A 12,720-nucleotide genomic window follows, 5' to 3' on the forward strand; every position below is an offset into this window, starting at 1 on the left:
TAGGTACATGTACATAGACATACATTCTTAGACTGAGTTGTACTTTTTTCCTCTTAATTAGAGGAGAGAGGAACACAAAGAAAGATTAGCTGGGATTATCTGCTTTGCTAAACTCAAAATGAACTGTTTATACCACTCATAGAGACATGTTTAGGACACTAAGAAGTGAGGCAGATTAGCCACACAGGCAGTATGTCAGAAATCAGATTGGAGCCCAGGTCATCTTGATTTGAGACTATCTACCTGTCTACTACTCTCTTCACTCTCCACATTGCTTCAATAAGATTATAAATTGCAAAGTTGTGGCAGATCTACACAGAAGAGGAAGGATCCTCACCTTGTAGCTCCCTACACCAATGGAATCAAGGATCCTGACCAAACAAACAAAATATGTAACCAGGCTCTTAACCAAAAGAACATGTAGCTATGTTGTCCACTGGAATATACAAGAGGCAGTGGGGTTAGTGGAAATAGGAACTGAGATCAATGGCCTCTTCAACATGTCATATCATAGCTGTGTGTCCCCGGGAAATCACTGAACCTCACTCAGGTTCTTCATTTGAAAAATAAGAACATGGCAGCCAAGTGGTGCAGTGGATAGAGCACCGGCCCTAGAGTCAGGAGGACCTGAGTTCAAATACAGCCTCAGACACATAATACTTCCTAGCTGTGTGATTCTGGGCAAGTCACTTAACCCCAATTGCCTCACTAAAAAAAAAAAATTAAGAAAAATAGGAAGATTTCATAAACCTTGTCCTACATTTTGCATTGGGTTGTTTGGAGGAAAGTGCTTTGTAAATCTTTTTTGTTGTTTAGCCATTTTAACTGTGTCCAACTCTTCTTGATCCTATTTGGGGTTTTCTTAGCATTTCCTTCTCCAGCTCATTTTACAAATGAGGAAAGTGAAGCAAAACTACTCACCCAGGGTCATACAGCTGGTAATTGTCTGAGGTCACATTTGAACTCAAGTCTTCCTGACACCAGGCCTAGAGCTCTATCCACTGTGCTACCTAGCTGCCCTTTTCCAGCCTTATAATGCAACATAAACATGAGCTATTTTCATTAGCCTTTCACTCTTCGAATTGGAAAGTCGCAGGATATCCATCCCCCCTAAGCATTTGCCTACTCCCAGAATCTTTGTTCTAGCCTGGAACTATTCTTAGCTCCTTTTGTTCCTTCCCCCTACTCCAGCCCCCACACTTATTTCTCTACAATCCCCCATGCCTGCAATAGCCACCCACCGACCATCTGCCAAGCTGCCTTCCTGCCTTCATTCATCTAGAAACCACCACAGATCCCACCCCCTCAAGGAAATGTACCCCGATTCATGAAAGAGAACATAATAACCATCTCCTTGAATAAGAACTCAGATGTAGAGCTGGAAAGGACATTGGAGATCATATAATCTGGAGATAAGATTTATCTCCCAGGTATGTATGTTCATTTGAGAATAAAGACCTTGGATAGGCAGGGTTTGTACATCGGCTTAACCAGCTGCAAGAACCCCCGAGGACGCACAATGAATATTAAACCAATTTATCAATGAAACTAATTGATTTCATCCTCTATTGAGCCAGAATCTGAAAACTGTTCCCTAGGCTCAAGAAGCATTCTATCTTTCAACGTACTAGGTTTCAATTTAGTTTAAAAGAGACAATTTACTAAGTGGTACCAAGAGATACCCCAGTAGCAAAAAATAACTCCAGAGTTTCCAACATGTGAGAATAGATAAGTTGTAGTATCTGAAAGAGAAATAATGAATCTAGAAGGAATAGTAGGTTCAGGGGAAAAGATTCAATTTTGGACATGCTGAATATCAGGAGAGCAATCTGGGTGGCAATATTGTTCAGGCAATTGGAAATGGAGGTTGGCACTTAGAAGAGAAATCATTGCTGGAAATACAAAGTTGATAAATATATAGCAAACTGTAAGGTAAACATCCAAGGTAACCACAGAAGTAGATTCATTAGTAAAAAAAAAAAACCAAAAAGAAATTTGATTAATAAAATTTGGTACTCTATCTCCTACCACTCTACACTGTAATGAACTTGTTCATCCTCAATCAATTAATTCACAAATGTTTGTTAAGCACTTAATGACATACCAGGCACCATGCTGGGTGCTAAGGATACAAAAACAAAGAAAAACAAAACAATCCTGGTTCTTAAGGGTCTTGTATTCTAATAGATGAAACAACATTACCTCTTAGAATCCTTGCCTTCCTTTAAAGCTCAATTTGGATGCCACTTCTTCAAATTTTCAAATTTCTTGTGGTTGTTATTGTATTCACCTGCCTTGGTTTTCCTTATTATGTGTATATATATGTGTGCGTATGTGTGTGTGTGTGTGTGTGTACACATGCACATATTTGTGTAGGTGTTGCATCATTTAGTCAATTTTAAGTTTCTTGAGGTCAGAAACTATTTCATCTGTGTCTTTGTGTTATAGATCATTGGGTCTGGAGTTAGGAAGATCTGAGTTCAAATCTGGTCTCAGACACTCACTTAGCTGTGTGACACTGGGCAAGTCTCTAACACCCTTCTGCCTCAGCTCCTTCAACTGAAAAATGAGGATAACAATAGCACCTAGCTCATATAATTGCTGTCAGGATCAAATAAGATTTGTGAAGTGCTTAGCATAATGTCTGACACATAGTAGGTGTTTAATAAATGTTTGTTCCCATACCTCTTCCCCTTCTTTGTATTCACCTGTTACAGTGCCTTGCACCTAGTACACACAGTGTTTTTTGAATTGAAATGGATTATTAAAATACTATTATAGTTCCAGGAAAACTACTCATTTAGCAGTGTTTACACTTGATCCCTTGGCTACATGATTTTACAAAGTATACCATAATAGCATCCTGTGTTTATATACAGTTAATTCCTAATGATAACAACAATGATAACTGTATTTCAATATAATTAGTTTCCTTTATAATCCTATGGATTTTATTTTATACATGTAAAAACATTATTAGACTCATATTGCCTCTTCCATATAGTGGCTTGTTACGCTGGGCAAATCATTTAATCTTTCAGTGCTATAAGCAATTCTAAGACTATAAGTTGCAGAGAAAATGCAAACTTGCATTGATACAGGGAATTTCCTCATATGGGAGTTCCTTGTGCCAAAAAAAATCACAGGTCCATTTCCTGAAAAAACCCACATGATATGGTCACTGAAAGGAATTCACCAAATAATGATAACAACAACTCCCTTTATATTTCACCTTAAGGTTTATGAAGGGTAACAATAAATGCGTGAAGTTGGTACAATAGATATTATTATCTTCATTTTGCCAATGAAGAAATGGAGGCTCAAAGAAAGGTGAAGTGAGCTGGCAGAGCTACTAAATGAAGGAGCCAGGGCTTGAACCATGCAAATCAAGTCGTCTTGATTTTAAGTCCTTAATTTGTTAGCACCACACAAATAAAAGATATTTTTATTATAATCCCAATTTATGATATAGAAAAAATTAGTTATAGAGTATCTAATGGAGGAAGTTATTAATGTGGAGCTTTCTTTTTTTATATATTGAAACAGATACTATGAGAATTTTGGATTTTCATCTTAATTATTACTTCCTCCTTTCCTCTGGTCCCAAAAGAAGAGGTATCATTCCTCACTAAGGGTAACTTGTCTACCTTCAACTCTGATTCCATTCCTTCCAGACTCCTCCAGGACTTTTCTTCAAAAAATCATTTTTATTTATGTATCGTTGTTCTCTTCTTCACTAGCTACTTCCCACCTATCTATCAAAATGATCGTGTACCCCCAGTCTTAAAACAAAACAAAAACTTTCTCTTGACCTTTTTTCCCATCAAGCCACCATTCTGTCTTTTTCCTCTTTTCCTGCTATACTTCCTTATAAAGTCTGTATCCAACATTTCTACTTCCTCATCACTCATTTCACTACCCACTACAAATGGACTTCTGTCCCAACTATTCAATTCAAACTCTCCTGCTTAAGGTCACCACTGACCCCTTATTTTACAAATACACTTTTCCCCAGTCCCCTTCATCCTTTTCAACCTCTTAGCAGCACTTCACAATCTTGATGATGCTTCCTACTGGATATCATCTCCTAGCTTGACACCATACTCTTCAGGGCCTCCTCTTGATTCTTGCAAGAGAGAAACCACTCATTCTACTCATTCTCTTTCTTTTTCCCTGCCTCCTTTTTTTCTCTTCAATATAAGGTAGTTGTTCCTCAAGGTTTGGTCCTTAGCCTTATTCTCTTTTCTCTCTACGCTTCGTCCCTAAGTAATTTTGTTTATTCCTATGACTTCTATGACCACCCACTTGCAGATTCTCCCTGCTCTGTCTTGATCCTTGTCCTCTCTTCTGATCTCTATAATTTGGGACCAACCTACAGTTCTAGACATACTATTCTATTACATACACACTATGCTATTTCTATGCTGGATTACTCTGTTTCTCTCAAATTCACCCCAGGTGTTCCCACCTCTAAACCTTTGCACAAGCTGTTCCCTATGTCACTTTACTAGCCTAATCTTCTAAAGTATTTATCATGTACAATTTTGTATTACGGGATTTTTTTTTATCATTGCATTATCTGCCTACTAGACTCTAACATTCATAACAGTGAGACTGTTTTTTAATTAAGCTTTGCATTTTCTCTGGTGCCTAGCACACAGCTGTCTACATTGTAGGTGCTTAATAAGTGTTTGCTAACTGATTTTTTTAAAAAGTACGTGAGGAAAGGGATTCTCCTTTATGCAATACAGATTACGTGGGGGAAAGACTAGAGGTCAGTAGATAGATGTTTGATATTAGGGTAGTATGAGGAAAAACTGAAGGCCATGACTGTGGAGATGAAGAATGGGCTAATGTAAGAAATATTTAAAGGAAGAGTCAAATAAATGTCAAATCCGGCACTTTGTTCCCAAGTTTTCAGAAGAAATTGGAACTTAGAAAATTATCAGTTCTGGTTTTTGGTGTTGACTCTTCCGTCACCCTACTATGATTGGCTCACTGAGATCAGACTTGGCCTTATGAAGTTACAAACTACCACAGCATTGTGATAAGTTACAAAGGGGCAATGTCCCACATAATCAGTCACAAATCACCATTCATTTTTTTTAATGTTTAAGAACTAATGACTTTTTAAAAAAAGTTTGAGCTAATGACTAAAGGGCAAATTCTTCATTAATTTTGGTATTATATTCCCTTCATGTTGAAATAATTTTCAAAAGTTTATTAAAGGCCAACATGACAAAACAGGAAAATTATAATTGTTGGAGAAAATGTGGGAAAATTGGAACACTAATGCATTGTTGGTGGAGTTGTGAAATGATCCAACCATTTTGGAGAGTAATTTGAAACTATGCCCGAAGAGCTATAAAAATGTGCATACCCTTTGACCTAGCAATAGCACTTCTAGGGCTATATCCCAAAGAGATCATACAAATGGGAAAAGGACCCATATGTACAAAAATATTCATAGCAACTCTTTTTGTGGTGGCAAAGAATTGAAAATCAAGAGGATGCCCATCAATTGGGGAATGGCTGAGCAAGTTGTGGTATATGAATGTAATGTAATACTATTGTGCTATAAGAAATGATGAACAGGCTGACTTCAGAAAAACCTGGAAAGACTTGCATGGCCTGATGCTGAGTGAAGTGAGCAGATCCAGGAGAGTGTTGTACACAGTAACAGCAATGTCGTGCGATGACTAATGTTAATAGATTTGGCCCTTCTCAGCAATGCAAGGATCTAAGACATCTCCAAAGGTCTCATAATGGAAAATGCTATCCATATCCAAAGAAAGAACTATAGAGTTTGAATGCAGATTGAAGCATACTATTTGCTATTTTTTTCTTCTGATTTGTTTTGTTTCCTATTTCTGATGGTTCCTCCTATTGGTTCTAATTCTTCCTTAGAACATCAATAATGTGAAAATATGTTTAATAGGAATGTATATGTATAGCCCATATCAGATTGCGTACTATCTTGGGGAGGGAGGGGGAGAAAAATTTTAAACTCAAAAGCTTATGGAAGTGATTGCTGATAAATCAAAATAAACTAATAAAAAAAGAAAAGAGTGTATTAAAAAGTATATTAAAAACTTACTATCTACAAGGCACAGAAGATACAAAGACTGACATGAAATAGTCCTTACCTTCAAAAGATTAAATTCTCTTTGAAATATAATGTGTAATGGTGTGCAAGGTATAGCTGGTATGAGCCCCCATTATTTTTACCTGTCTCATGGTATGTGGACTACCTACCCACTCACCCTCTGAGCTGGCTCACTCACCCCCTGAGCAGGCTCACTCACCCCAATCTGCCTTCACACTGACAGCTTTGAGTTTCCTGAAAAGGACTACTACCACAAAATTATATTCTCACAACGACCTAGGACTAACCCTATTGTAAGGAATATGCTCTCCCTATTTTCCATTATAGCTCTTGAGCTACCATAAGTGTTCTTCTATTTACACAAAACCAGCCACTCACAATGACAACTCTGTTAGATTTTAAACAAAACTCATTACTAAACAATAATAACCAATACATAATATGCACTCAACATAAGCAAATGCAAGAATAATCAATATATCATTGTCCTTACATAAAACTGAGTCACAATTTATAAACAAAGAACTCAGGATCTGTGGGAAAAATGGGCCCATGCTTGCCTAAACCTGGCCCAGTGACACAGGAGTGAGGAAAAGCCATCTGCTCTAACTCACAATTTTTGACTGGAGGCATTGGTGTCATTAGTCTATCTCAGGAACATCTAGACAACATGAAACTGCTCCTCTGCTAATTTCCCTCTTTCTGGTCCTCATCATTCTGCTGCTGGGTATGTCCTCTTTTTTTCTAACCTCTAACTAATGAAGCAATAACAGGATCTTTTAACTAACAATCACCCTTAAAAGGGCCCTTGAAAGTGTTACTCTTTTATATTGTCTAATAGTTCCCTTTAAGCCAGAAAACTGCAAGGTTCATTAGTCTGACTCTCAGCAAGGGAGAGAAGACCTGCTCTTTACTCACCAGGATTATACACCATCGAAATAGATCTCAGCATGTGTTTCTAATAGACAGCAAGCAGCTATAAAATTATTTTTTTCCCTTTCTGCTTTTCCTTTTCATACCAGAGGGGGCAACCCAGAGCAACAGGTACATCTGAGGCTTCACCTCTTTTAAACTGTAGATAGCCCTGAAGAACAATGGCTAAAGTTGAAACTCTTCTAATGAATCTGGTTCTTTATTCAACCAATCAAGAACTAGCAACTGAAGTCTTCTGGTCTTCTCGCTGCTCCTGTTCCAGGTTTCCAGGCCCATCTCTAACCTAGCTTTTTTATGCCCTCCTAAATTCAAATCTCTTCATTTTTGATAACTCCAGACTTGTTATTCACCTCTTCATTACTTTCAGTTGCTCAGATCAGTACCCTTATAGACTTACCTTTCTCTTATGAGGCAAAATAATAAACAACAACAATAGAACCTCATAAGCTTCCCTTTTCTGTTAGTAAAACCAAAAGTCCTTTTAAAATCATCTCATGTCCTTGTAGCAGTTAGTTGATTTATCATGTAGTGAATTTTAAACTCTAAAGCCTTAGACACCAGTTAAATGCAAATGAGCTATGGGGAGGGGGGGACCACAATGTTCTGTAACCTCCACCATCCATCAGCCCTCAAAGTAGTCTTTTTCCAAAGTTTATCTTTAAAGACTTTATCTACATTCATATCTGATAAATTTTTAATAAACAAAAGTCTTCTTTTGCCCGTTTCAACAATGAAAAATGTTTACATATGACAGGTACTTCCTCTTACAACTTTGCATTGGAGAAGGGAATTCCCATGCTGAGAGCTCTTCACACATGAAACAATCACTGATTCTCTCATATTCACAAATCTTTCTCTGTTGCTTTTAGCAGAGTTCTACCTAATGAATACATATTGAAATGTGAGTCCTTGAAAGAACAGTAGAAAGAATACTGGACTAAGAGTCAAAAGGCCTAGGTTCTAGCCTTAACTTCACCAATAACTAGTATATGACTTGAGAAAAGTTACTTCACCCATCTTTGAGCCTCAGTTTCTTCATGTACTAAGTAATGAGGAATCACTTCTAAAGTCCCATTTAACTTTGAGGTAGTGTTGAAGCAGCACAGTCGTTGGAAGACCAGTCTCAAAGCCAGGAAAACATGTGTTCAAGCCATACCTCTGATACGTTAGCTATGTGATCCTGGGCAAGTCTCTTAAATTCAGTGCTCTAGGCAACTCTTGAAGATTGTAAGTTAAAGAGAATGGGCTGATGTGGATTGGCAGAGGGTGTGTCTTCACCTAAAAGTAGCCTATACCAATGAAATCACAGGTCTATTCTCTATTTCTAATCCTATATAAAGTTATAAGTCTAGTGAAGTATAGGTATAAAAATATCAATTACTTCAGTTATAAAATGATGTAGAAAGAGAGCCATGATTAGAAATGTAATCCTCCACTTAAAGTCTTTCTTGAGGATATCATGTTCTGCCTAAGTATCTAGGACATAACCCATGTAACTAATTATCGCATTTAAATTTGGGTTGTTATATTTAATTACATTGTAATGAAAGCCAAAAGCTTAAACCTTTTTCATATTCACATTGTCCATCCCCTATTCATGAAAGCCATGTTTTAGGAATTCTGTGTCTTGGCACATTTTTCTAAGTAGAGAATATAGCCATGCCTATCAACTTTACCTTAAATATGTCTGCACTGTTGGGATTAAATAACTGGTGTTTCCCAGATCCCAAAATGATGGGACCTGAGGATCTCTTTTCTCCATAAGCATAAAGGGACACTGTAGCAGTTGTTCCAGCCTTCTCAAAATCCCCTGTGACAACAGTTATCTTCCAGTCTCCTTCTGCAAAGGAAGAAAGAAGTCAGTGAACATGTGCGTGGAAATAGTCATGGTATTTGGAGCATCAAATGAGCTACTAAAGAAGTAATGGAAGGGAAAGGAACCTCAATTCAGGGGAAATCTGGGGCTTCAGACCAGAACCCTGGTTAAACTTTGTCACTGTCAGGGAATGTCAAAAAAAAGGCTGTACCTCCTGCTTGAGTCCTGCAACTAGCATATAGTCAGTCATAGAAATACTGCAAAGACTTCAGGGTAAAGAGAGGAGTGATCTTTATGGGAACAGTTCACATCCTGAACTGAATGGCTGAATACGGAACATTCAATACTATGTGGTTGACTAGAAGCATGAAGTATTGATTGTATCATCAGATTGGGATCATTATTAAGACTGTGTGGTGAAAAACTCTGAGATCAGATATACTACTGAGTACCACATAGCTAAAAAGAGAGGATGTCAGACTAGCCTTAGTTGTAAAAAGCCAAGGTTATTCAATCCATTTGGAGGATCTTGGGGAAATGGCGGATCTTGGAGAGTTTCTAGAAAGTATATTGTAGTTTTCAAGGGGATTGTCCTCATTGTTCAGTGAAGGGGCAAAATACTGGGTGATGAAAGTGAGAAAATAATACTCAAGGAGGTGGGGAGAAGAGTAGAATGGAGGCACAGAAAAAATTGAGAGAGAAAAGATAATGTATCATAGAAGCAGAATAAATAATCAAGCTTCCTGCAGATGATGCTGGGAGCATAGAAAGGTTGAGACAAGCAGAGCATAACAGAAAAAATTTTTTGTGAAGATCTATGAGCTGTCCTCTGATTGGTTTCACTAAAAATATAAATTGAACTAGTATTCATTTTATCATCATTCTCCACTATTCCTTAAAAAGCTAACCTATCAAGAACACAGCAGTGAAGCCTTTTCAAAAGAAGCCTGAGCCTATGCTAAACATTCTGGTTCATGGAAGGAAAATAAGTTCCTTCAAGGCCATGGAGCTCATAAAATTCCCATTCATCACAATTTCCTCTTAGGTCTCTGGGGTATTTGACTCTCTTAAGAAATTGGCATGGTTATAGGCAACATATATAAATGAACTTTGAAGGTTTTCTATGTGGCCAAAGTCTGGTAAAACTCCTCAAATTTGTCTCTGAAACTTAGGTTCTTATTGGCTAGTCTATTAAGCCCTTATCTTCTTTTTTTTTTGTCATAAATGAATTAAGTCCATTTCTGTAGCTCAGTGTACATACAGCATTTGAATATCTCTAATCAACTTAATAAAGCTTTCATTAAGAAAATCTCTCATAATCTTACTCTAGACCCTTAAGAGCAGAAATTATGTTCCTGCATGAGAACACAAAAGGAGAGGAAAGAACTTAAATGATGAACACACCATTCTTTTCACCCTGTGTAGGTGACAAGTTTGTGTGAGAGGATTTCACTTCATTTGTTAAAAAAGAAAACAATCCAGTTACAGGCTATAATCCTGTTTGGGATCAATGCCATGATTTTATTTCTCATGGAAAGCCTCATTCCTATGATTGAACAGTACAAGTAGTCAGGCAACCTGCTGTTAGGCTTTCCCCTGCCCCAACGTCCCTCCCTGAATCCATCCTCACATCTTGGGCCTGAGCCGTATTCTTAATGTCGTGCCATCATGCAGAAAAATGAGTTGGGATATCAGGCTTGATCTCCTGCTTGCTAAACCAGAGAGGAACAAAGAGGAAACACTGCCTTGTATATTGGCCTCCCATGATCCCTCACTTTTAAAACAGAGAACACGATCATGTCACCATGACAGGAAGCCTTAAGGGTGGATTAACTAATGAGAAATTCTGAAACCATATTTGTCATTTTTCACATCTTCCGGAGTATCCTTTTCTAACACTGTACAAAAAAATTAACTAAAAATCACTTTCCTCCCTTTTTTTTTTAATATTATAAATTCAAATATATGAAGATCTCCTTAATTTGCCAAAAGAATTGATGGCTCAGCACCTAAAATACAAAATAGTAAAGGACCTTTGTAGAAAGTAATAAACTGAAACATTCTGAACCTCAACTCCAATTAAAAGGCACCGCATCTCTGTGAAACACAGTTTATTTTTAACTGGGCTAAAAATATTTTTACAGTTTTTGTGCTCCTTACTTATGTGTCACAATTATAAGGGTTCTTCCTTCTGCAGAACTTTCTTAAGAAATAAGAAAAAAAAATACGAATCCAGGTCTTATGGCTATGAAGTTTCTTAGTTTTATTTTTGTAACTGCCCTCTATATAATCCCAGCTACTAGTATGGCATTATTATCATCCTTCGTGCCCTTTTTAGAAAATAACTCACGTTGGTTAAAGTCTTTCAATGTAGAAGAAAGAAATCGAGGTCAGGCACAATTGTAAGGGTGGACAAGGTCAAATCATTAAGTGTTAGTATTCAGAAACACAGAGAGAGAGACAGAGAGAGGCAGAGACACAGAGAAAGAGAGATTCGAAATCTAGAGGACCTAAGTTTGAGACAAACCTTCAACTGTGCAAGACAAACTTGGCTGCCTTAAACAGAACAAAGCCACCAACACTTCCTTTTTAACCATTCACAATTGTTTGTCTTTAAAATGGAATTAGTACAGTAAAAGTTGCCTCCCCTCGAGACATATGGAAAACTCAGATTGTTTCTTGCATGCTACACTTTAAAAGATTCTTTTCCTTTCTTTTACTTAATAAAAAAAAATAGCCTGAATGTGGGTTCTGAGCAAAGTCTGACTGGACCAATCTCCTGGTGGTTTAGGTTTGTTGCTGGAACAAAATAAGATGCCTGGAAGTCATTCAACAATTATAATAAAAGCTATAACAGAAGAAGGCTATTCCACAAGAATAGGCCCAAAGGACATCTCCAATTGATTCTGCTAGCTAAAACTCCCTGACCTGAGTTGCCCATCATTATCTACTAACCAAGCATCAGAGGCCTCCTAGAGCTCTGTGGCTATTTTGTAATCAGGGGGACCAAGAAGTATTACAAACAACCCGAGTTTTAATTCCTGGAGCAATCAATCATTTAGGAGGGTTTCAACACCTTTTAAGGAAAAATTAACCTAACCTGCCCAAGGATTCATATATTACTCCTACCACACTGCAGTTATATAGTGATTCATATGTACATTTCCCTAAGTTTGTTTGTTTGTTTGTTTTAACCCTCTCTACGGAATCTCTAGGTACCATTATTGGACCTAGAGAGAGGATTGATTTCAGCCAATTAATGAAATTGAGCTTGCCGCTTCAATATAAGCTCACTAATTCCTTCAACAAATACATATTGAGCACCAATATGTGCAAGCCTTTGTGCTAATTTCATAAAGATAATGTTTTGTCTGTCTTTCTCTTTACTTGTTCGATATAATATAGATACACCTTAGTTGGAATATATAGATCATCATTAAGACTTTATAGTAGACAAGACTACGGAAATAACATCTATCTTCAGGTCAATGGCATTAAGGTATTTTCTGAAGATGTATGTTCTCTGAAAGTATTCTTTAGCGTCGTGGTAGGTATCCTATTTGAGGTCCAAAGAAAACAAGGATTTCCTATTGATGGAGTTCTCCAAAATGTTCTTATGCTCAAATAACAGTGAGCCAATTGCAAACAAACCCAGAAAAAGCTTCCTTGATGAAATCCATAGTGATGGAAAAGATGTCTGTACAACCATCTACCTTGGATAAAGTAGATGAAAAACACAAAATGCTCAGTGTATGATACGGAACTGGACAGGTAGGTCATCAAATTTGTCCATCATGCAGGTATCTTGAAAAGACACAGCAGATGAATAATGAATTAGGCCTAGACTGGAATAGGATGAGTTCAG

General features: G+C 37.3%; 1 protein-coding gene across 2 annotated transcripts in view; it reads right to left on the reverse strand.

Moving 5' to 3' along the window:
* Positions 1-12,720, reverse strand: part of RP1 (RP1 axonemal microtubule associated) — a 655,430-nt gene that overhangs the window by 352,657 nt on the left and 290,053 nt on the right. For both annotated transcript variants that reach the window (XM_021005939.2, XM_078153415.1), the window contains one exon: positions 8,716-8,879. In XM_021005939.2, the coding sequence (XP_020861598.1) occupies positions 8,716-8,879 (164 nt within the window). The remainder of the gene's footprint in view (positions 1-8,715; positions 8,880-12,720) is intronic.

This window comes from Phascolarctos cinereus, unplaced genomic scaffold (genome assembly GCF_003287225.1).
Source record: "Phascolarctos cinereus isolate Bilbo 61053 unplaced genomic scaffold, phaCin_HiC Scaffold_4;HRSCAF=312, whole genome shotgun sequence".
In the NCBI taxonomy this organism is placed as follows: domain Eukaryota; kingdom Metazoa; phylum Chordata; class Mammalia; order Diprotodontia; family Phascolarctidae; genus Phascolarctos; species Phascolarctos cinereus.